The sequence below is a fragment of the Leopardus geoffroyi genome, chromosome X (genome assembly GCF_018350155.1).
Source record: "Leopardus geoffroyi isolate Oge1 chromosome X, O.geoffroyi_Oge1_pat1.0, whole genome shotgun sequence".
Lineage (NCBI taxonomy): Eukaryota > Metazoa > Chordata > Mammalia > Carnivora > Felidae > Leopardus > Leopardus geoffroyi.
In genome coordinates this window covers 1,584,340-1,609,717 of record NC_059343.1, presented here as the reverse complement: position 1 = coordinate 1,609,717, position 25,378 = coordinate 1,584,340, and the positions used below count along the sequence as shown (strand labels likewise).

Sequence of the window (25,378 nt, the reverse complement as noted above, 5' to 3'; positions counted from 1 at the left end):
CCCGCTCACATTCTCCACACCCACCCAGACTTGGACACAGAGTGGGAGTCTGCGTCCAGGACCCTGGCATTCACAGCCTGCCTGCCTGCCTGCCTGCGCGCCTTCAGTCCCCAGACCTTTCCAGAACTCGCTGGCAAGCGGGGGTCGCTGGCCGAGGCCTGCCGGAGGCTCCCCGTGCCCAGGCCCAGTCAGGAGGAATCATCCCCTCCCCTCCTGCACCCCAGTCTCCGGGGAGTGCCCGCCCGGAGGCGGCCGGACCCCGGAAAACCTATTTCCGAGATCAATTCCCGGAATCCCCCGGGCGCCTGCGGATCAAGCGGGTTGGGGCGGGGCGCGGCCCTCCTCCCCGGAGGGCTCAGCTGCCGGGGCGGGTCCCCGCAAGGGCAGGCTGGGGACAAGGTCCTGCGCGCCTGGCCCGCGCGCGGCCATGGGACCCGGGGCTCGGAGGGGACGCGCCGCGCCCGCTGCCAGGTGCGCCGGGCCCGAGGACGCGGCCACTCGGGGCGGAGATGGGGGCGCTGGGGGAGGGGGTGCACCTGGGCGAGCGCGGGGCCGGGGCCGGGCGGGCGGGCCGGCCGGGGCTGCGCCTCCAAAACGCAGCTGGAGGCCCCTCCCGCCGGCTGCCGGCTGCTGGACCCGAGAGCCAGCCTTATTGGGGGGTGGGGGGGAGGCCACAGGACGCCGGGAGGGGAGGGAGGGGCCTCGAGAGGCAAGGGAACACCCGGAGGGTCCTCACAAGCCACGCCCCGGCAGAGCGCGGCCCGCAGTGCCCCCACCCGCACTGCCTGGGACACTCCCCTGGGCCCCGAGTACCCCCCTTCCCCCGCAAAGCCCTCTCCTACCCCCGGAGCGCGGCCGTGTCCCCCAGCCCCACTGCCTGGGACACTCCCCTGGGCCCCGAGTACCCCCCTTCTCCCTCAAAGCCCTCCCCTACCCCCGCTGCGCGGCCTTGTCCCCAAACGGCAGAGACAGGTCCCACCCCCTCCCCCTTGGGTCTCTTACCCCCCCAACAGCCGGGCGGCGTCCCCACCGAGCACAGCCCCTAGGCCCCCCGGGCCACGGCCCATCCCCCACCCTGTTCGGTCCCCGCCCCCCACCCCAGCACGGCGGCACCCTCCCCCCTCGGACACACGTCCGGTCCAAACCCCAGTCCCCGCCCCCCTCAGGGCGCCGCTTCCTCCCTCCTGCTCGGTCCCGCCTCGTCCCCAGCCCTCGCGCAGGCGTTTGTCCCCACCCCCAACGCGACACAGGCCCAGTCCTCGCGGGTCCCCAGCCCGCGGGCTACCGTCCCCCCCCCCCCCCCACCACGCCGCCCTCTAAGACGCGCCGGGCCCGCCCCTTCCCTGCTCCGCCTGCGCCCGGTTCGCGCTCCCTCTTCCCCCTTGTTCCCTCCCCGGACTGGGGGCGCACCGGAGCGCAATGGAGGGACCAGACAGCCCTGGGGGCCCTGCCGGGGACCCGGGCGCACGCTCCAGCTGCCAGCCAGGAGCCAGGAATGGGGCTTAGGGCGCCCCCGGCCCCCAGGCGCCCCCCTCGGTTCTGGGGCGGGCAGGGTCCGGGATCCGCGTCGGGGACGCTCCAGGTCCCTTCCACGCGGGGTCAGCGGTGCGCCCCGGCCTCCCCGGCGCCATGCGTTTCAAGTCCGTGTTGTAACTACTGGGTCCCATCATCTCCCTGTTGCGCCTGGGGTGCTTTTAATCCCACATTCTGCCTTTTGAAATGTAAGTTGCCCCGGCTGCCTAGACCCTCTCCCTCCTGCGGGGTCGCCTGTGGGACGCCTGGCGCACCCGGGCCCGCTTGGCACCCTGAAAGGCTGGAAGGCGAGGCCCTGAACGCAAGTCCTTTAGAAAGAACCTCACAGAAGTGGCCTCATTACCAAGGGGTCGGCAGGACCGGCCTGGGTTAATTCACGGGAAGAAACCTCACTCGGGCAGACCCTAACTTTCACAACCAGACCCCAGCGAGTTCAAGTGTTCTGGGGGTGGGAGTTACAAAGCAAGGACGAAAGGAACCCAGGGCTCAGATGCAGGCCCTTGGGATGAATCCTAATTTGGTGGTTTGGTGGAGATGCTCCAGCCTCCCCAGCAGCCTGCTTTGAAATGTCACTCCCCTAACCTTCCCAGTCCCAACCCCTAATTTTCCCCTTGTGTTTCTGTCTCCAGGGACTCTTGGTGGGTTCTACTCGGTCTCAGTTTGCTTCTGAGGACTTCGGGGCTCCAAGCAGCAAAGGCCTTTAAACCCAACATTCTACTGATAATGGCAGATGATCTTGGCATTGGGGATCTTGGTTGCTATGGAAACAATACCCTGAGGTACCCAGTCCAGCTGTTGTGTTTGCCTGTGTGGTGGGGGGTGTATTTGGCCAAATGACGCATTTAAAATCTGCCTATACTGGTGATTCCTTAGAGCATCAGATCTGAACACTGAAAAATTGCTTTTACACAGGGAAGCAGGATCCCAAACTTTTCAAACACGGCACTCGGGTGAGTGGGTGTATTCCTGTCCTAGGGCTGCCTCCTTCCTAAAGGAGGAACTTTAGACAACAGGACTGTATTCTCTCTCCATCCAGGAAAGCAGGACTGCTGAGATCCAGGCAGGACAGGGCTGCTGAGATCCAGGCAGGGCAGGGCCGCTGAGATCCAGGGGGGAGCAGGGCTAATGAGATCCAGGAGGGGCAGGGCCACTGAGATCCAGGCAGGACAGGGCTGCTGAGATCCAGGGGGAGCAGGGCTGATGAGATCCAGGAGGGGCAGGGCCACTGAGATCCAGGCAGGGCAGGGCTGCTGAGATCTAGGCAGGGCCACTGAGATCCAGGCAGGACAGGACCACTGAGGGGCAGGGCCACTGAGATCCAGGAGGGGCAGGGCCGCTGAAACCCAGGCAGGGCAGGGCCACTGAGATCCAGGCAGGGCAGGACCGCTGAAACCCAGGCAGGGCAGGGCCACTGAGATCCAGGCAGGGCAGGGCCGCTGAGATCCAGGGGGAGCAGGGCTGATGAGATCCAGGAGGGGCAGGGCACTGAGACCCAGGCAGGGCAGGGCCGCTAAGATCCAGGCAGGGTAGGGCCACTGAGATCCAGGCAGGACAGGGCTGTAGAGACCCAGGCAAGGCAGGACCGCTGAGATCCAGGCAGGGCAGGGCCGCTGAGATCCAGGCAGGGCAGGGCCCCTGAGATCCAGGCAGGGCAGGGCCGCTGAGATCCAGGCAGGGCAGGGCCCCTGAGATCCAGGCAGGGCAGGGCCGCTGAGATCCAGGCAGGGCAGGGCCCCTGAGATCCAGGCAGGGCAGGGCCGCTGAGATCCAGGCAGGGCAGGGCCCCTGAGATCCAGGCAGGGCAGGACCGCTGAGATCCAGGCAGGGCAGGGCCGCTGAGATCCAGGCAGGGCAGGGCCCCTGAGATCCAGGCAGGGCAGGGCCGCTGAAACCCAGGCAGGGCAGGGCCACGAGATCCAGGCAGGGCAGGGCCGCTGAAACCCAGGCAGGGCAGGGCCACGAGATCCAGGCAGGGCAGGGCCCCTGAGATCCAGGCAGGGCAAGGCCACGAGATCCAGGCAGGGCAGGGCCACGAGATCCAGGCAGGGCAGGGCCCCTGAGATCCAGGCAGGGCAGGGCCACGAGATCCAGGCAGGGCAGGGCCGCTGAGACCCAGGCAGGGCAGGGCCACGAGATCCAGGGGGGCAGGATCACACTCTGTCTTGAGGCTGCAGGGGAGGGTCCTTCCTGCTTCTTCCAGCTTCTGGGGCTCCAGGCGTCCCTGGGCTCGTGGCCGCCTCCCTCCCGTCTCTGCCTCCACTTTCACACGGCTTCTGCTGTGTGTCTGTGTCTCTCTTCTGACTCTTACAAGGACACCTGTCATTGGATTCAGGGCCCACCCTCATCCAGGATGAGCTCATCTCCGATCCTTAACTACTTACGTCTCTCAAGTCCCCCCTCCGGGGTAAGTTCATATTCACAAATAAATACTGGGGATTAGGACTGGGCCGATCTGCCCCGGGGCTGTGGTTCATCCACCGCAGGGAGCTTAGTGCGTATTCAGGGTGTGCGTGCTCCCAGGGGCACGTTTGCCTGCTTGGCTCCGTGCAGAAGGACAAAAGGGAAGAAAGCATCTCACTCCTTCTGTGAGCATTTCCTTTAGGACGACCGCCCCCCGCAGATTCGCACACGTCTGCCTTGCCGTAGGTGCCCACCTTAGGGCTGCGCTACACAGACCAGGGCCACCCTCTTTCCGAGCGGCGTGTCCAGCACCACGAGAAACCCCTGTGTCCATGCCTCTTGTTTCCCACGTGGAGCCCGCGCACGGCGGACGATCCAGCCACCGGACGTGGACAATTCATTGGCTTCCGGATCTTCAGAGATGGGCATCCATCGGCACGAACCAGTTTAGGACAGTTTCATGCCCCCAGGGAACCCTTTGCTTTCTCTTAACCATTGTCCCCCCCCCCCCCCATGGACTGAGTCGTGGCCCCCGGAATTCATGCGATGCATCCCTAACCCCTCGGGATCTTCTGTGGCCTGCGGGTTTGGGGCTCAGAAAACCGCCATGAAGAAATTGGTCGGTTCAGTCCGTGAAGCAGCCAACTCTTGATTGCGGCTCAGGTGGTCATCTCACGGTTGGTGAGTTCGAGTCTTGCGTTGGGTTCCTCCACTGCTTACGCACCCTCTCTCTCTCTCAAAATAAATAAACTTCAAAATATGAAAATATTTTTAGCCCACAAAGATGTTCTCTTGCAGACGTGGGGGCCGTGCCCCTCCAGGTCCGTCTGTACGAAACGTGGGCTCGAACTCACAGACTGTGAGATCATGACCTGAGCTGACATCAAGAGTTGGGCGCTGAACCGATGGAGCCACCCTGGCGCCCCTAGAAGGCTTAACTTTTGTGTAAGAACCACACGATTTAGAGAAACTGTCATTGGGTTCACGGCGACGTGGTTCCCTTCCTTCACTTCATCGTTCAGTCATTTGCGATGAAATCCCTCCAACCCATCTGGCACAAGGCCATTCTCCCTCCGGTAGTAAATCAGCCCCATATCATTCTTTCCAGCCGCCTCGGCGTTTGGTGCGCGTGTCTAAATACGCTAGAAGAGGGGCGCCTGGGTGGTGCAGTCAGTTAAGCGTCCGACTTCAGCCAGGTCACGATCTCGCGGTCCGTGAGTTTGAGCCCTGCGTCAGGCTCTGGGCTGATGGCTCAGAGCCTGGAGCCTGTTTCCGATTCTGTGTCTCCCTCTCTCTCCGCCCCTCCCCTGTTCATGCTCTGTCTCTCTCTGTCCAAAAAAAAAAAAAAAAAAAAAACAAAAAACGTTAAATACGCTAGAAGATGCTCGCGTTCTAAATGAGGGGTCAGCCACACAGCACTCCGGTACCTTGTGTGGGCCACACCGGATCTGTGTTTCACACCCTCCCTTCTTCCCTTTTCATTTTTTCCAACTCGTGACACATCTTAAAAAGTTCTTAGCTCCACGGGGACCCCTAAAAACAGAGCTAGGGCCAGATTTGGCCATAGTGGGCTGAACTTTGTTCCAAACCATGAAACTCCGAAGTATCTGTGATAGACGGAGCAGACCTTGAGGACCCTGTAGAGAGGTGCGTCCAGACTCACTTCTGCTTGCTCGAAACACTGGTTCTCCCTCGCTGCGTACCGGACACTCAGTGGTGGCAACGCAATATCCCAGACACTTGGCCTCGTGAGAAAGGGACGTTGAGAACCCACGGGGTGTGTAAGAGTGCGTAGGCACTGAGGGGGCACAGGAGTCAGGACAGAAGAGGGAGTCCCAGGACTGGCTCTGTGACCCCAACCCGGCTTCAGAATGCCTAGTTAAAAGAAAAAGGATGTGTAAAAAATGAAAGGCATTTGAGAGTAATACTGTAAGACTATATTTGGCAATCAACATATATATATATATATATGTATATATATGGCAATATATATGTGTGTGTGTGTACACACACACACACACACACACACACAAGCATTTTTCCTGTTTTAAGGTTATCTTTTAACAAGTGAAGGAATGAGACTCTGCAGGAGGAGATTTCCATGCTGAGGTTGAAACCTGTAGTGTTCTACATTCTGTTCCACAACATAAAGACATGTGTAAGAGATAAATACTTGATAGAAAAGAAATAGACAGACAAATGATTGATGGATGGAAGGAAGGTTGGATGGATGGATGGATGGAAAATTGGTGGATGGATGGATGGAGAGACTGAATAGCTGGCTGGCTGGATGTGATGGATGGATGGATGGATGGATGGACGGACGGACTGAATGGCTGGCTGGCTGGATGTGATGGATGGATGGATGGATGGATGGACGGACGGACTGAATGGCTGGCTGGCTGGATGTGATGGATGGATGGATGGATGGATGGACGGACGGACTGAATGGCTGGCTGGCTGACTGGATGTGATGGATGGATGGATGGATGGATGGACGGACGGACTGAATGGCTGGCTGGCTGGCTGGATGTGATGGATGGATGCATGGATGGATGGGTGGACAGATGGATGGCTGGATGGATGGAGGGATGGATGGGTGGGTGGATACATGGATGGATGGAAGGAAAGGTGGATGGAGGGAGGGAGAGATGTTATGGGATTCTGGAGTGATGGTGGGGTCCGGAACCAATGGCTAACAAAGGATTCTTGAGACATCTTTGGTGCAAAAATGTGATTTTATTAAAGCACAGGACAGGACCCACAGGAAGAGCTGTACTGGGGTTGTTAAGAGTGACTGGTTATTGGGGCGCCTGGGTGGCGCAGTCGGTTAAGCGTCCGACTTCAGCCAGGTCACGATCTCGCGGTCCGGGAGTTCGAGCCCCGCGTCGGGCTCTGGGCTGATGGCTCAGAGCCTGGAGCCTGTTTCTGATTCTGTGTCTCCCTCTCTCTCTGCCCCTCCCCTGTTCATGCTCTGTCTCTGTCCCAAAAATAAATAAACGTTGAAAAAAAAATAAATAAAAAAAAAAAAAGAGTGACTGGTTATATACTATGGAGTTGGGGGAGGTAAAAGCAGAAGGGAGGCCTCCAGAAGGACTTTGATATGCTAAAGAGGACTCCTAAGATAGCTGAGACCTTGCTATTGTCAAGTTAAGGTGGTTTTTCCTCTAGTAAGGCGTTAACATTAGGAGGTAGGGGTTTCCTGGAGAAATGTTCTACTCTGTACTTACCTCAAGTATCTGTCAATGGGCTGTAGGTGATAAGGAAATTTCATTATATGTACCATTTCTTTCTTGCCTTTGTTCCCTACATCATGATGGAGGGGAGGGTGATATTGGGGCTCCAGGAAACCGTCTATAGGGTTCTGGAGATGAGGCTATTGATAGGGTTGCCTTTTTCTTGTAATGTACTAAGACGTTTTAAAACTGATCAAGACTCCTGTCTTGCATGACCGTTATCTCGATCAGTTAACCGTTTGTTTTCTTTCCTTTACTTTGTTTTTGAGCATCAAGGGGTGTCTGAAGAACGTCACACATGTCCCACCCGGGCAGGGAGCTGTGTGCCGAGTCTCAGTTCGCCTTATGCTCCTTCATCAGGTGGATAGAAGGATGGATGGATGGATGGATGGATGGAAAATTGGTGGATGGATGGATGGATGGATGGAAAGATGGATGAAGGATGGATAGATAAATCATACATAAATTTGTAGATAATAGATACATAGTTGGACTTTGGGATATCAAACTGGAGAGAACTTTTTGTCAACTGTGAAAAATAGGTCAATGCTAACAAAATTATATTTAATTAGTGGAATCCTATAAACCCCTTGCAAATCATGTTCATCGCTGAGCCAAAAAAAAAAAAAGAAAAGTAAATTTCTATAATTGGGTTATTGAAAACAACCAGCATGAGTACAGAATGGGTGCTTTTTAACAACAACAGTTATATCTCAGTTGGTTGCAATTAAAATATGAGTCAAAAGCAGCCAGAACTATCTTGAATGACATTGACACAGCTGTTCTTTGGAAACAGAGGCTGGGCAGGGCCCCAGCAGTTGCCCTGAGGAGCAGGTGTCTGAGCTTCCCCTGTGGTTTCTGGGAAGGCAGGGAAGACCTGGAAGTCACAGCTGATGGAGCTCAGGTATCAGCTTACACACAAGAGGGTGAGGGGCACCCCTTGCCTTCGAACAGGAACAAAGCGATCAGGAAAAAGGCTGCCACGGTCACAAAGTGGATGGGTGGTTGTAAACGATCAGATAATCCGTGACTCATACAAGATGTGACCCCCGATATCTAAGATGCTTGAGTCACAATGCCCAGTACGGTACACTCTGGATTTTTTTTTTAAGTCAAACAGATTTGGCATTAAGCCCTCCTTTGGCACTTTTTTGCTCCATGACCAAGGGTGAGGGGTTCAACCTGCAAACGTTGCTTGTCTCCTCGCAAACGGGGAGATCGCTCCATTGGCTGAGAAATCGCCAGGGCTAAAGATAACGCAGGGTGTCCAAAAATGCAGCTTTTCACTGTAATGACCCCCCAAAATCATCATATGATTATATTACTATACCAGCTCAGAAGTTTACGCCTTAACAACGAACATCTTTTGAAAACGATCCTCCTGCCCGTTACCTTTATGCTTCACTGGCTTTGAGGGTTTTGATGAATACATTTAATTTTTCATGTTTTTTTTTCAGACAACATGTACCATGTTCAATCAAAGGGACCGAAACAAAAGCAAAAGTAAAACTAAAAATGTGTTCTTCCAAAGGTGAAACACCATTCGAGTTAGAAAGAAAGGTACTTAGTGAAGCATTCAGAGAATGGTCTCAGTGGTGGTCTTGATTCGTCTCACGTTCTTGAAGCTGAAAACCCACACTAGGACTTTGGGACGCCCACCAACTCACAGAGGTCCTTCAGTTGACCTCTTGTTCCTTCACAGCTCATCTTGTTTCTATCCTCTGTCCATACAACCTATGGACACGGACCCTCTGGGACACCTGGAACCCCCCACTAGCAAGCAGTCAGTGTCACAGGGCTTAGGGTGTGCCTTAGGTACAAGAAAATAGCGCCCATTAGTGTCATGACTCAGCCTGGGGCTGCCCATGCCCCCTCAACAAAGCCACAGTCACTTCAGCCTGCTCCTCCTGTAGCATTGGGTGAACAGGGAACTTTAGAGGCTCTTCTCCCCTGTAGATAATGGTTGTGGACCACACTCGACTCCCAGAATCCTCCACCAATAATCTTAATCTCAGCTAGGAAGCCCTCCACCCATGCCTCCAATACTGTCCAAAGATCCCTTTCACCTTGAGGTCATTGGCTTTTGAACCACTTGCCCATAAGGAAGTTTTAGGTATTGGCTTTTGCAGATTCTATTCCAGCCAGTGGCCTTGGTCTTCATGTCGTCCTCTCTCTCTCTAATCCACTTGCTCTCTGCTATTTATAACCCATCCGCACAAAAACTTGGTGGTCTAGGCAGGAAAGGGGCACTTTGTCCCCATTCAATTGGGAAGACGATTGACTGTATGTGGAACAGAGCATGCTCACAGAGCAGCAATGGGTGTCAGGGGAAGCTTGTTCCTGACCCCCAAGACCCTCTGGTGACACAGTGGGCTCAGATGTTGGATATACAGGCAGTGGGTTGGGCTCCAGCTGAGGACCCCAGGACAAGGGCCCCGCATCTTTTATAGCAAGCAGTACTCAATGCATGTGCTCATGCTGGTTGTTTTGGGGGTGGGTCCATCTGCCTCTGCAAGACACTTCTAAAACCTATGCAACTACTTCTAAAACCTATAGAAATGCACTCTGCCAGCACCTTCCAGTGCATGGATCTCCATAAGCTGAATGCATGTCCCTGTCCTGACAGTGATTGTCTGTGTGGTTTGCTCAGGACACCCAATATCGACCGGCTTGCAGAGGAAGGCGTGAGGCTCACCCAGCACTTGGCGGCTGCCCCCCTGTGCACCCCAAGCAGATCTTCCTTCCTCACGGGGAGGCACTCCTTCAGATCAGGTCGGTGTTGTGGGGACAATCGAGAAAGGGGCCGCCACTCATTTCTCATCTTCAATATTATTAGCGATGCTTGAGATCCAGGGGAAACGGTGCAAATATAATCTGCAGAGGCATCACTTTGTAATTACACGAAGAATACTGTATTTTATAGAGTCATGCAATGATTGGGTCGACTGGGAATTCAAAGGCTGAAACTCTCCAAGGGTAGTTGACTATGTTTGACATTGTGTTTAGTTGTCTAAATATTTTAGTCAATCTTGACGTGTAGTCATGATTTCAGACAGGCTCTGGGTGAGTGTATAGGGGGCTGAATGAGGGTCCCCGAAGATCCCACATCGTAATTCCCAGAAGTGACGAATGTTCCTTTATATGGCAAAGGGGACTTTGGAGGTAGGATTAAATCAAGGATCTTGAGATGGGAAAGTTATCTTAGATTATCCAGGTGCCCAGTGTCATGACAAAGGTCCTTATAAGGGGGAAGCAAGAGGGTCAGGGTCAGGGTCAGAAAAGGACAAGGAAGGGGCGCCTGGGTGGCGCAGTCGGTTAAGCGTCCGACTTCAGCCAGGTCACGATCTCGCGGTCCGTGAGTTCGAGCCCCACGTCAGGCGCTGGGCTGATGGCTCAGAGCCTGGAGCCTGTTTCCGATTCTGTGTCTCCCTCTCTCTCTGCCCCTCCCCCGTTCATGCTCTGTCTCTCTCTGTCCCAAAAATAAATAAACGTTGAAAAAAAAAATTAAAAAAAAAAAAAAGAAAAGGACAAGGAAGAGGTTGGTGTGATGAACTTCAAGGATGCAGGAAGGGGCCACGATTTGATTCTCAGAGCCTGCTTCAGCTAAATGCGTGCGTACCCTGTGACCCAGCAGTTCCTGAGTATGTGCCCAATATGGACACACAGGCATGGTCCACAAAAGATGGAATGAGAACGTTCACAGCAGCACTGTTTGTAAGATGCAAACACGGAGACAGTTCACCAGCAGAACAGTGGGTTAATAACCTGGTATATTCACGTATTGGAATATTGTTGTATTGGGCTGTTTGAGATGCCACATGGAACGCCACAGGTGTGGTGGCCTAAACAAAAGAGATGAATTTTCTCACCAGTCCTGGAGGCTGGGAGTCCAAAAAGCAGGTGGGGCTGAGGCTGGTTCCTCCTGAGGCCTCTCTTCTCAGCGTGCAGACACCGTGTTCTCCCTGTGTCCTCATGTGGTCGTCCCTCTGTGCGTGTCTGTGTTCTCATCTTCTTTTCGTAAAAGGACACCAGTCCTATGGGATCAGGGTCCACTCTACTGACTTCATTTTACCTCTTTAAGACCTTATCTTCAAACATAGTCACATTCTGTGCGGTTAGGGGTCGGCTAGAGGCTAGTAGCACCCACTTTCCCCACCAAATTGTGACAACCAAAAATACCTTCAGGCATTGCCAAGTATTCTCTGGGGGGCAGAATTGTCTTTGGTTGGGAAACACTGACATAGATCATGGAAAGATGATAGATAGATAGATAGATAGATAGACAGACATGATGTATGGATGGGTGGATGGATGGATGGATGGATGGATTGATAGAATATATGTTGGGTGATGGATAGATAGATAGATATGATGGATGGATAGATAGATAGACAGATAGATATGATGGATAGATATATAGAAAGATAGAAACATAGATATAATGGATAGATAGATGATAGATAGATAGAGACAGATATGATGGATAGATAGAAAGATAGAAACATAGATAAGATGGATAGATAGATAGACAGACATGATGTATGGATGGGTGGATGGATGGATGGATGGATGGATTGATAGAATATATGTTGGGTGATGGATAGATAGATAGATAGATAGATATGATGGATGGATATATAGAAAGATAGAAACATAGATATGATGGATAGATAGATGATAGATAGATGATAGATAGATAGATAGATAGATAGATAGATAGATATGATGAATGGATGGATGGATAGATAGATGATAGAGAGAGAGAGATATGATGAATGGATGGATGGATAGATAGAGTGAAATAGGGATGGTTGGATAGATAAGATGGATAGATAGGATAGGTAGATAGGCAAGAGAGATGGATAGATATGATGGATGGATGATAGATAATAGATAGATAGATAGATAGATAGATGATGGATGGGTAGATAGATAGATAGATAAGTATGATGGATAGATGGATATGATGAATGGACAGATGATAGATAGATAGATAGATAGATAGATAGAGACATAGATAGATGATAGATAGATGATAGATAGATAGGTAGATATGATGGATGGATGGATGGATGGATGGATAGATAGAGAGATATGATGGATGGATGACAGATAATAGATAGATAGATCAATAGATAAGTGTGATGGATAGATAGATAGATAGATAGATAGATAGAAAAAAAGGATGGGTGGGTAGATAGATAAGATGGATAGATAGATATGATAGATAGATAGGTAGATAGGTAAGAGATAGGATGGATAGATGGATGATAGATAATAGATACATAGATAGATAGATAGATGATGGATGGATAGATACATAGATAGATAGATAGATAGATAGATAAGTATGTGGGTAAATAGATATGATGAATAGACAGATGATAGATAGATAGATAGATAGATAGATAGATAAATAGATAAATAGATAAATAGATAGATAGACAGATATGATGGATGGATGGATGGATGGATGGATGAATGGATGGATAGATAGACAGATAGATAGATAGTAGATTAATAGATTGATAGATGGAGAGTAAGGTAGATAGATGATACAGACAGACAGACAGATGGACAGATGGATGGATGAGTAGATAGATGGATTGACAGATGACAGAAACAGATAGATGAATGGATGGATGGAAGGATGGGTGAATAGATGATAGATAGATAGATAGATAGATAGATAGATAGATATGATGGATGGATAAGTGATGGATAGATACACAGGTAGATGATAGATGGATGGATAGATAGATAGATATGATGGATGGATAGATAAATGGTGGATAGATACACAGACAGATGATGGATAGATAGATAAACAGAATCTCTCACGGTAAGGCAGGGTTTCTCAATCTCAGGACTGCTGACTTTGGGGCAAGATAATTCTCTGTGGTGGGGGCGTCCTGGGCACCGTAGGGTATTTTCCACCCACCAGATGCCAGTATCACCCCTCCCACAATTGTGACACCCAGGCCAAGCCCAGACACAGCGACGAGTCCACTGGTGTGGGCCAGGCTCCTCCCCAGGTGAGAAGCCCTGCTGTAGTCAAGGGAGAGTGAGCACTTGCTGTCTGCTCTGTTCCACAGGCATGGAAGCCCATGATGGGTACCGCGCCCTCCAGTGGAACGGGGGATCGGGTGGACTCCCCGAGAATGAAACCACGTTTGCAAGAATCCTGCAGCAACAAGGTTATGCAACCGGCCTCATAGGTACTCATATCGTTAGTGAACAGGAAGACCAACCATCAAGAGAACCTGTTTCCCTACAAGGCGGAAAAAAATAGTCGTGCGTCAGAACCAAAATCGGGGGCTGGACCCTTCTGATCTCTCTTGGGTTTGTCACACTGTTGGAACTTCTGTTATTGACAGGCAGTTTTTCACTCAGTCTCTTGGGAGGTGGCCCTCTTTCCTCCATCCCCAGGTTCTATCTTCGGGACTGTTCTCATAGGCACCTGCTTCCCGGCACCCATGACTTTTCTGGTCTCCATGTAGCAATCTGAGGGAGACACAGACATTCAGAACATAGCGCATCACACCTTTGGGGACATTTTCAAGGACTCGTTGCACATCCACACTATCACCTTTCTCTTTTCACTCCCAAGAAGGGGAGCAAAGCTTCTTAGCCACCCAAATGGACTAGAACTTTCCATTAGCAACTCACCACCATTGGGTCAGTGTCCCTGACCCCAGAACTGGAAAAAGAGATTTAGTTTGCGTTGACTAGAATTGCAGACCTGTGTACCAGTTCCTTCTGTGCCTCTTCTTGTGGTGCACACGTGCCATCTATATTTAGAGAAGGCTGTTCTTGACAGCATGAGATGGTGGAGACCCTCCTGGACACTCTTCGTCTCCACCACCCTCACCCTGTTCGAACTGTTTTGCTGCCTTAAATGAAAGCAGGGGAATATAGGAAGATACCCGGGCTTGGAGTTAGAACCCATTCCTATAGGTTCTGAAGACACTTTGTGAGTCGCGGGAGGGAGCGACAGGGCAAGGACCCGGTGTGCCCTGTGCACTTGGAAATTATGGCAAATAGTACTTTGGAGCCTTTTCTATCCTGTTCTGTAGCTAAATTTAAGGTGGTTGAAGGTCTGGAGTAAACGAAATAGAAAGTGCCCATAGACGGGCGCTTGGGTGGCTCAGTCGGCTAAGCGTCTGACTTCAGCTTAGGTCATGATCTCGCGGTTCGTGAGTTTGAGCCCCACGTCGGGCTCTGTGCTGACAGCTCAGAGCCTGGAGCCTACTTTGGATTGCCTCCCTCTCTCTCTGCCCCTCCCCTGCTCATGCTCTGTTTCCCTCTGTCTCTCAAAATGAATAAATGTTAAACATTTTTTTTTTTTAAGTGCCCATAAGAGAACCCAGTTCTTGCATATCCTGCTGGAATTTGATATACGGGCTTACTCACGTTCCATCTCAATGATATTGTTGTCAAAAGTTCTTGCCTTTGGGAAAAAATCTATTATAAGCATTTCTTGCTTACTAGTTGGTGGAGTGAGATGGTTACTTCTACTCGGTCTTGAGATTTTGCAAGAACCAACTCCCGTTATCAAGCGGCTGTCTTTTAAGTAAGAAATAGCAGTAAATGATATTATGTGAGTTATTTAATAGGATAGTCTAGGGTGACAAACTTATAATCCCAAACAGTCCAGAAAATCTTAAACCTTTAATCTCTCGATAACCGTCATGAGGATTTGTAATGTTGATTACTGTTTGCAAAGTGTAACACACCCATTTAAAAATACCCCAATAAGGGGCGCCTGGGTGGCGCAGTCGGTTAAGCGTCCGACTTCAGCCAGGTCACGATCTCGCGGTCCGTGAGTTCGAGCCCCGCGTCAGGCTCTGGGCTGATGGCTCAGAGCCTGGAGCCTGTTTCTGATTCTGTGTCTCCCTCTCTCTCTGCCCCTCCCCCGTTCGTGCTCTGTCTCTCTCTGTCCCCAAAATAAATAAACGTTGAAAAAAAAAATTAAAAATACCCCAATATGAATGAATTCATTTCATCCCTTTCTATTTTGAATTTCTATTGTGTTCCTTTCTTTAAAAAATTTTTTTTAATGTTTATTTTTGAGAAAGAGAGAGAGACAGAGACAGAGCACGAGTAGGGGAGGGTCAGAGAGAGAGGGAGACATAGAATCCGAAGCTGGTTCCAGGCTCCGAGCTGTCAGCACAGAGCCCAACGTGGGGCTCAAACCCATGAACCATGAGATCGTGACCTGAGCCAAAGTCGGACACTTAACCGACTGAGCCACCCAGGCGCTGCTATTATGTTGCTTTTCTCGTTCAAGTTTTGCTGGTTGCATACCATCTTTTTTCATCAGAACATCCAAATTATTGAGAAGGTGATTCGTATCAGACAGAGCACCTTATTTGTATGTTCTTCTCTAACGCCCCGCTCTCATTTTCAGGGAAATGGCACCAGGGCGTAAATTGTGCATCCCGCACTGACCACTGCCACCACCCACTGAACCACGGATTTGACTATTTCTATGGCATGCCTTTCACGCTCGTGAATGACTGCGAGCCAGGCAGGCCCCCGGAAGTGGATGCCAGCACGAGAGCGAGGCTGTGGTTTTACACCCAGGTGGCGGCATTGGGAGTGCTGACCGTTGCTCTTGGCAAGATTTGCGGGTTAATCTCCGTGCCCTGGAAAGCGGTCCTGGGTGCGGCCAGCCTCGTCTTCCTCTTTTTTGTCTCCTGGTATGCCAGCTTCGGGTTTGTGCGTCGTTGGAACTGTATCCTGATGAGAAACCATGACGTCACTGAGCAGCCCATGGTTTTGGAAAGAACCGCGCGTCTCATGCTACAGGAGGCAGTTTCCTATGTTGAAAGGTAATAAAACCATCACCTTTGATTTTATTGTTTTAAGTTTATTTATTTATTTTGAGAGAGGGAGGGAGAGAAAGAGAGAATACCAAGCAGGGTCCGCACTGTCAGCCCAGAGTCAGACATGGGGCTTGAACCCATGAACCATGAGATCATGACCCGAGCTGAAATCAAGAGTCAGACGCTTAACCGACTGAGCCACCCAGGAGCGCCAAAAACACCACATTTGAAAGAGGAGGTGACTTCTCAGAGCACCTGAGTCTCTTGATCATCTTTGGGATTTCCTCAACCAGCCTCAGTGGGGAGATGGTTTTCAGGGGCTCAGGTGGATCGAATAATGTCGAAAGAGGTTCCATCGTGTCTGAAGGGTGTTTCTCTGCTTTCAGAAATAAGCACGGGCCATTCCTCCTCCTTGTGTCCTTGCTACACGTGCACATCCCCCTGGTCACCACAAAACAGTTTCTCGGGAAAAGCCAGCACGGCTTATATGGCGACAACGTTGAGGAGATGGATTGGCTGGTAGGTAAGTCAACGCACACCTGAGCCTCATTCACTCTTGGAGTCACTGCTCAAGTTTGGAGAACACATGGGCCATGTCACTGTTAACCAGGTTGCAATAAAGAATAACAGGGCACCTGGGTGGCTCAGTCAGTTAAGCATCTGACTTCATCTCAGGTCATGATCTCATGGTTTGTGAGTTCAGGCTCCGCGTTGGGCTCTGCGCTGACACTCGGAGCCTGGAGCCCGCTTTGGATTCTGTGTCTCCCTCTCCCTCTGCCCCTCCCCACTCACACTCTGTCTCTGTCCATCTCTAAAAAATGAATGAACATCAAAAAAGAATTTTTAAAAAGAATAATGAAAAAGGCAAAGAATAGAGAGAAACGTCCCCATATCATTCACGTGCTCCTTCAGCACTTCGGATTCCTCAGTCTGCTTCGGCACAAAATCATCCTTCCAAGAAGTGCGTTATTTAAAGCCATCGTGAGACATTACCGAAAGTGAAGCAAGAACACTGTTGTTCAGGACAACAGACCAACACAGCTTTCCTCCTGTGACCTCGAGAAAGTCCGGACAGATCCAATGAGATGGTAGATTCTATTTGTTTTCACCTTGGAGTGTAGCTGATACACAGTGTATCACACTTGATAGTGTCAACTGTATAGAGATTCTCAGAAAGACATAGACATCTAAATCCTCGCAGGATCTGAGGGATGTCCTGGGAGAAACATAGTGATGTGGTACACCAAGTTAAGAGGCAAACAACCCCAAAATGGGAGGGTGGATTACATAATGTTTTAAAACTCTGCATTTCCACTGTTACGCATGCCAATGTGCTCTAAAATCTTCATTTTCAGTGCTTTAGATGTGCATTCGGTCTCCATGGATAAAATGTGCACGTGGCTTGTATGTGGCTCTGCACTCCCGAGCCTTGGGCTCCCTGTGTCAACACCCACAGATAGATGCTCACAGGTCTGGCTTCCTCGTGTCCCAACAGGGGACTCCCATCAAACCTTTTCTCACCACGTTGCCACCCCCATGCACTCATCATGGACACGTGTATGCATGCCAACCATGCGTGTTCAGAACACTCTATGACTTTGGGTGCTTATTATGTTCTCTGCATTGGTGATACCTTTGTAAGCAAGATTCTGAATCCTGTGGCGTCAGAATAATCTCATAGGCATTGATCCTTTCTGACAACGTGCGTTATGATGGTCTATGGTGAATGCAGAATCCACTTGGGGGACTTTCTAGCAAGAATGGGGAAATTTGGGTTGAATTCACTGATGATGGATTACTGGCTCTGTCCTGAAATGTTCCATTTTTCCTAAAGGTGAAATCCTTCAGGCCATTGAAGAAAACGGTCTGAAAAACACAACATTCGCGTATTTTACCTCTGATCATGGAGGACATTTGGAGGCAAGAGACGAACGTGGCCAGCTGGGGGGATGGAATGGAATATTCAGAGGTGAGACCAGTGGAGATTGGGGCTGAAAAGGCAGATCGTGGTCCACCAAATGACTCCCAGCAGTGGAGACTGGAGAACAAGCAGAAGGGGGAAAGAGTGTGTACTCACTTTCTTTCTTTCTTTCTTTCTTTCTTTCTTTCTTTCTTTCATTGTATTTTTATTTTTTTTATTTTTTTATTTTAGAGAGAGTGAGAGAAAGAGTGTGAGTAGGGGAGGGGCAGAGGGAGAGAGAATCCTAAGCAGGCTCCACACTCAGCGCACAGAGCCCAACACAGGGCTCAATCCCACAACCCTGGGATCATGACCTGAGCCAAAATCAAGATTCAGATGCTCAACCAACTGAGCCCCCCGGGCACCCCAAGAGTGTGTGCTTTCAAAGGGGGATTTCTTGAGTAGCAGCTATTCACCAAATTTTACCAGATGGCAACAGAGAGAAAAAAAGACACCCGACCTTCCCATGAAGAGTTTACATTTTAGTAGAAGTGCGAGATATACAAATAAATGATTAAGACAAAACAAATGCCATCCTAAATAAAAGAGAGTACAGTAATTGTAACCCTAATTATATGCATCCTTGTATTTGAGTATATTATGCGATACTTAGCCCATCATAACTTTTTTTTAAAGTCTGACACAATCGCTCCACATGATTCATGGATTCCATATTTATGAATTCTCCTGCTTGCTAAAATTTATCTGTAGCCCCCAAATCAATACTTATGATGAATTTGTGGTCATTGAAAGAGCAATGAAAATACTGGTCACCTGACACGCACATTCCCAGTTAAGGTTGGATGAGGCAACCGTGTGCCTATATTTCGTCTCTCAGACTAAGAACACAGGTGTCTTTCGTGGCCACGTTTTTGCGGTTTTGTTTGCTTGTTGTTGGCGACTTGGCTGCTTCAAATGGCTCCCAACCATAGCGCTGAAAGCTGTGCCCTGTGTCCGAGGGCAAGAAGCCTGCGCTGTGCCTCACTGAGAAAATCAGTGTGTTAGATCCGCTTGGTCGAGACATGCGTTCTAATGCTGTTGGCTGTGACATCAATGTCAATGAATCACAGCATCTACTCAGTAAGGTGTGTTTAAGCCAAACGCACAGAAATATACCAACTGACTGATGAAAATATAGAGACCAGAGTCTCCCTGGAACCGAGCCCTGTATTACTCGTGGGAGCTGGGGTTTCGTATTTGCTCCTGGGGTGTTTTTGACGGCTCTGTAGAACACCACTCCAGGGGATAATGAAGGTTGACGGTATATGTTCCTATCCGTTGGAAGCGGATTTTTCTTCTAATCCACGTACACATGTCCAAGATGTAGCAGGTTCATTTCCAGTAGATTCTTACTGTCCCTGGTAGTATGTTCTACAAACGGCCGAAACCTTGAATTCCGACTGTGGGACCTGGAACAGAATACCTGCCAACCCAGCATACAGAACTGAGACCAGATACACAGGAGTGAAGCTGCTGATTTTCAGTCACCCGTCACACAGCGACAGAAAATGAAAGGAAGCACATTATCATCTGAACTGTGGCAAAGAAGCCTTTATTTAGTGAGATTCTGAATGCATCCCTCCCTTCTTAAAACTCTCCTTCTGTAACATAAGATTGCTTTAACTCCCCTATCCAGAGTTCCTAGGCAACGTAAGCATGTTCCCTAATGCTCACTAGTTGTGCGTGTTTCCCCAAAAGCCAAGCTGGGTCCCAACTCATTGCCAGGCACCCCAGAAATGAGGAAGAACCAGGCAAGGGGTAAAGGAACAGGTGGATGGTGTGGTGAGCAGGTGGGAAAGGAAGAGAGGGGGGGGGAGGGACGGTGGTCCCAGACCCAGTTCCCAGTCCTTCCGGAAGAAAAAAGGATGGAATAAGATAGGGGTCACCAGCCGCACACGGTGTGAAATTCCAGGGCCATTATGCCCCTGATGCCATGCATCGCACACCCCGTTTTTTCTGGCGGTCACAAAGACACCCTGAATCACAAGGGGAGAGTGCACAGACTCCACGTGCCCGTGGGGGAGTGACGAGGTTCTGGAATTATTGCCACAACCATTTATGGGGAATGCAGCCTGCCGCGGAGTGCGTTGATGGGCGTAGGTGTGTGCCCAGGTGTGTGTGTGGATGAGACCGTCTCCTGGACAACCCTAATGGCACTTCCTTACAGGTGGCAAAGGGATGGGGGGCTGGGAAGGCGGCATCCGCGTCCCGGGGATCTTCCGGTGGCCTGGGGTGCTGCCAGCCGGCCGAGTGATCCACGAGCCCACCAGTCTGATGGATGTCTTCCCCACCGTGGTCGAGCTGGGGGGCGGCCACGTGCCCCAGGACAGGTACACAAACAATGAGACCCTCTGTTCCCCAGTTCCTGACAGCTACCCTTGTACTATTTCACACGTGGGGAAGAAAAATGGCCACAACGTGAGAACATCTAAAAGGTTCTCACGTCCTCAAAGGTAGGGGTCAGCCTAACAACACAAAATAACCATACTGGCGAAAACATGATTAAATACACTATTGGGTCCATTGACCGGTTTTGCCCAGTGGGTAGAATTTGATAACTGCAACAATCGAGAGATTAAAGCAGTAGAAGTCAGTCCGTTGGAAAACATCCCCCTATGATTTCCTGAAAAGGCAGTCTTGCCCATAGGTGGATGAGGCTGTGGCCTCGATATCTGCACATTACCAAAGGCTCACCCTAATACAGGGTAAAAACAAAAAAGTAAATCTTTTCACAATGATTTGATTTTAAGACGACAAAGAAATACTTGTGAATAAAAGGGCAAAACCAATACAATATGTACAGGTATGTGTCTATGGGTTTATCAAGTAAGACCTTGATTTTAAGGAATTGGCTCAGGCAACTGTGGAGGCTGTTCAACTGAAATCCTCATGTCGGGCCAGCAGGCTGGAAATGCAGCCGGATTTTCCGTGTCATAGTCTTGAGGCGGAATTTCATCTTCTCTGGGAAACCTCAGGCTTTGCTCTTGGCAAGATTCTGAACGCATGCTTCCCTTCTTGAAACTCTCCTTCAACTGATTGGGTGGGGCCCACCCTCATTATCAAGGATGCTCTGCATTGCTCTGAGTCCACTGACTGTGGATGTTAACCGTATCTAAAAAAACGCTTTCATGGTAACCCTTAGGCTGGCGTCTCACCAAATCCCTGGGCGCCATAACCCAGCCAAGTAGACACAGAAGATGGAATCATCACAACTAGGGTACAATTAAAATAAAAGGGAAAATAACTCCATTTTTACATTCAGTTCAGATTAAGGACTTTTTTTGTTGTTAATATTTATTTTTGAGAGAGAGAGAGAGAGACAGAGACAGAGTGTGAGTGGGGGAGGGGCAGAAAGAGAGGGAGACGAAGAATCTGAAGCAGGCTCCAGGCTCTGAGCTGTCAGCACAGAGCCTGACGCGGGGCTCGAACTCGTGAACTGCGAGATCATGACCTGAGCCGAAGTCAGTCACTTAACTGGCTGAGCCACCCAGGTGCTCCCAGATTAAGGACTTTTTAAAAATATAAGTTGCTTGTAAGGAAGACACTTCAGGTCATGTGGCCGTTACTGGCTTCCCTACCCAGCTCCTATAGACATGTGACAACATGTCTTGGAATCTGTTATGATTTTAAATCATAACATAATATGTTATGTTATGATTTTAAATCATAATATTATATGTTATGTTATGATTTTAAATCATAACATAATATGTTATGTTATGATTCTGTTGCATTAACACTCAAATCAGGGGCCTGGGCAGTCCAGCCAGAATTGAAGATGACTTTGTGTGGAAAAAGTGACCCCACGACTTAGTGACCGTGTGTCTGAAAACAGTATGCATCTCGCTCAGCAACCTGCCACCTGCACGATACTGGGGAGATGGCTCGTCTCCCTCTTCCTCAGCAGGGGCCCCCTCCAAGCTTGGAGTTTCATTTGCAGGTGCAACACAGCACGAACAACCTTGGTCTGATTCCTTCCTGTGTCTCTTCACTGAATCAGGGTGATCGATGGCCGTAGCCTGGTGCCCTTGTTGCAAGGGACTGCCGAGCACTCAGCACACGAATTCCTGTTTCATTACTGCGGGAAGTATCTGCACGCAGCACGCTGGCACGAAAAAGACAGTGAGTACGCACCCTTCTCTTGTGGCAGGGGGGGGCTTGCATTAGTCAGGGTTCCCGTGAGAGACAGAACCAAGAGTGTGTGGGATGGATGGACAGACGGATGGACTGTGGATGGATGGATGGATGGATGGATGGAAGGGTAGACAGGTGATAGACAGATGATGGGTAGATGGGCAGATGACAGATAAGTGATGGATGGATGATAGGATACATTGATTAATAGCTAATGAGATAGATGGATGATAGGTAGATAGATGGATGGATGGTAGAAATAGAAGATAAAGACAGATGTGGATGGATGGACGGATGGATGGGTGGAGGGTGGATGGAGGGTGGACAGATGGGTGGAAGGGTAGACAGGTGATAGACGGATGATGGATAGATGGATAGATGACAGATAAATGATGGATGGATGATAGAAACAGAAGATAAAGACAGATATGGATGGATGGTAGATGGATGGACAGATGGATGGATGGAGGGTGGATGGGTGGATGGACAGATGGATGGATGGTAGATGGATGCACAGACAGATGGATGGACAGATAGATGAATGGACAGATGGACGGACAGATGGATGGACGGATAGGTGGGTGGATATAGAGTAGATGGATGAATGGGTGGACAGATGGATGGATGGATGGACAGATGGATGGGTGGATGGATGGATGGATGAATGGAGGGTGGATGGGTGGGTGGATGGATGGAGAGTTGAATGGATGGATCGATGGATGGGTGGATGGATGGACAGATGGATGAATGGATAGATGGATGGATGGACAGATGGATGGACGGATGGACGGATGGATGGGTGGAGGGTGGATGGAGGGTGGACAGATGGGTGGAAGGGTAGACAGGTGATAGACGGATGATGGATAGATGGATAGATGACAGATAAATGATGGATGGATGATAGAAACAGAAGATAAAGACAGATATGGATGGATGGTAGATGGATGGACAGACAGATGAGTGGATAGATGGAGAGATGGATGGATGGATGGATGGAGGGTGGATGGGTGGATGGACAGATGGATGGATGGTAGATGGACGCACAGACGGATGGATGGATGGATGGATGAGTGGATGGACAGAGGGATGGATGGATGGGTGGACAGATGGATACATGGATGGGTGGATGGATGTATGGGTGGACAGACAGGTGCATGGATGGAGATATGGACGGATGGATTTGTAGATAAATGATAGAGGATGGATGCATGATTAGATGACAGATTGTGGACGGATGACAGGATAGACTGATTAAGAGCTAATCACATAGATATGATAGGTAGTAGATGGATGGATGATAGAAGATAAAGACAGATATGGATGGATGGATGGATGGATTTTAAAGAATTGTCTTATGCAGCCATGGGGAGCAGCACGTCTGAAACTTCAGGGGCGGCCAGCAGCATGGAACGCGTGCATGCTGCCATCTTGAGCCCAGAGGCTGGAAATTGAGGCAGAATTTCTGCTCTGGAGGCAGAATTCCTTCCTCTTTAGGGGCCCTTTGTCTGCTGGCTTATGTCTTTCAACTGATTGGGCGAGGCCCACCCACAATATGGAGGGTAGTGTACTAATGGAACTGTTCATCTCCTCTAAAAAAAAAAAACAACCCAAGAAAGTCCCCGCTGCACTGACACGTAGGCTAGTTTGACCACGTGTCTGGGTGCCGTAGGCTGGCCACGATGACACATGAAATTCACCCTAGGTGCCGTGGTTAGTTGTGCCTCACCCCTGGCTGTTCTGTCATTGTTCTCCGTGTTGTTGTCACGGTTCTTTCAGTGTGTCGCTGAGCACTCTGGGATGAGTCCCTTGGCCTGGGTGTGCCTGGAGCACACCATGCACACACGTACGCGCACACACACACGAGGACGTGACGTCTTTTCAAACTTGCAAGAGCATCCGCTGCTTATTGCCTCCTCTCCATTTGAACGGGACGTGGAAGACGTCCCCAGGGCTGGCTCTTGGCTCTGCTGGTTCGTCCTGCCCTGACCGCCTCCCTGTTTGCCTTTAGGCGGAAGACTCTGGAAGGTTCACTACATGACACCGCGATTCCACCCCAAGGGGGCGGGGGCCTGCCACGGCCAAGGCGTGTGCCCCTGCTCCGGGGACGGCGTGACCCGGCACAGCCCGCCTCTGCTCTTCGACCTGTCCAGGGACCCTTCGGAGACGCGGCCCCTGTCCCCTGGCTCGGAGCCCCGGTACCACGTGGTGCTGGCGCGGGTGCACGAGGCGTTGGAACAGCACAGGAGGACCCTGAGTCCTGTGCCCCCCCAGTTTTCCCTGGGCAACATCGTCTGGAAGCCGTGGCTGCAGCCGTGCTGCGGAACCTTCCCCTTATGCGCGTGCATGCAGGACGGAGACCCCAGCGAGGCGTGACCTCACCCTCGGCCACGGTGCCCGTCATCCAACACAGGTTGGCGACGGGGTGCAGAGAAAGGAGCGCTCGTGCACCGTTGCTGGGAATGCAGACTGGTGCAGCCACCCTGGACAACAGGAAGGCAGTTCTTCAACGAGTTAAAAGCATACACGCCCTACAGTCTAGTGATCGCGGCGTTGCATCCACACGACTCCTGAAACAGAATGCTACGGGCACCAGGGACAGTCACAACAAAGTTTATTACAATGAGAGGCAAGGCCGACTGATCGGGACCAACACTCTTGATAAGAGTGCGGCCCCGAACAGCCGGGGTACAGAGTTTTTAAAGCCGATCACATCGTTTTATCGTTATCTGGGAACAGAACAGAGAAACAGTTCCCAGATGAGTCAGAAACAGTTATCGAATGAGGTGATTATTTTAGACTTTCTGCCTCTAAGTTGCAACCAGCGGATCTCCTTGACCTTGTCTCTGATGCTCTTTTTTTGAGCTTTTGTTTCCTTCATTGGTAAAGCCTGATTCACAAGAGTATGAAGTGTGATTTACAAGAGTAAAAGAGCGTAAGACTGGCTGCCAGGGTCTGGGGGAGACGGGCAGGGGGGTGGTCGGAGGGCATGAGCTTCCACTTGTAAGAGGTCTACGTTTTGCCCGCCTCACGGTCCACGTAGATTATAGCTCCTAATACTGTGGTCTATACTTGAACTCTGCAGAGAGCAGATGCTTGGTGTCCTCACCGCGCACACAGGGGGCGATCACGACTGCAGGTGGCAGCTGGGTTCATGAACAAGACTGGGGTGCTCATTTCACGATGGACACGTGCATTGAATCGTCACGCTGTCTGTCCTCCGTCAATACATACAATTTGATGTGTCACTTCTACCCCAAGAAAGCTGGGAAATAAACGTTTAAATTTTT

At 50.5% G+C, this 25,378-nt stretch overlaps 1 protein-coding gene across 4 annotated transcripts; it reads left to right on the top strand.

Annotated features, from left to right (window-relative positions):
• The first annotated feature begins 240 nt into the window (after window positions 1–240).
• On the top strand, window positions 241–25,378 carry ARSD (arylsulfatase D). 4 transcript variants are annotated; one of them, XM_045470540.1, is made up of 10 exons: window positions 241–471; window positions 2,163–2,312; window positions 9,820–9,941; window positions 13,265–13,387; window positions 15,580–16,003; window positions 16,384–16,520; window positions 17,832–17,966; window positions 20,125–20,287; window positions 21,958–22,079; window positions 24,100–25,378. In XM_045470540.1, exons 1-10 carry the CDS (start codon window positions 428–430, stop codon window positions 24,462–24,464), a joined length of 1,785 nt encoding a protein of 594 aa, XP_045326496.1. In that variant the 5' UTR covers window positions 241–427; the 3' UTR covers window positions 24,465–25,378. The 4 variants fall into 4 exon arrangements, with proteins under 4 accessions (XP_045326496.1, XP_045326497.1, XP_045326500.1 ...); XM_045470541.1 differs by lacking the exon at window positions 241–471 and adding an exon at window positions 1,366–1,721; XM_045470542.1 differs by lacking the exons at window positions 241–471; window positions 2,163–2,312 and adding an exon at window positions 8,197–8,729.

What these genes read in the sequence shown, in the direction of transcription:
- ARSD (XM_045470540.1), top strand. Translation starts at nt 428, where the DNA reads ATGGGACCCGGGGCTCGGAGGGGACGCGCCGCGCCCGCTGCCAG. An exon ending in GAGGCACTCCTTCAGATCAG is followed by an intron (nt 9,942 to 13,264) that starts GTCGGTGTTGTG and finishes TCTGTTCCACAG; the next exon opens with GCATGGAAGCCCATGATGGG. An exon ending in GGCCACGTGCCCCAGGACAG is followed by an intron (nt 20,288 to 21,957) that starts GTACACAAACAA and finishes TCACTGAATCAG; the next exon opens with GGTGATCGATGGCCGTAGCC.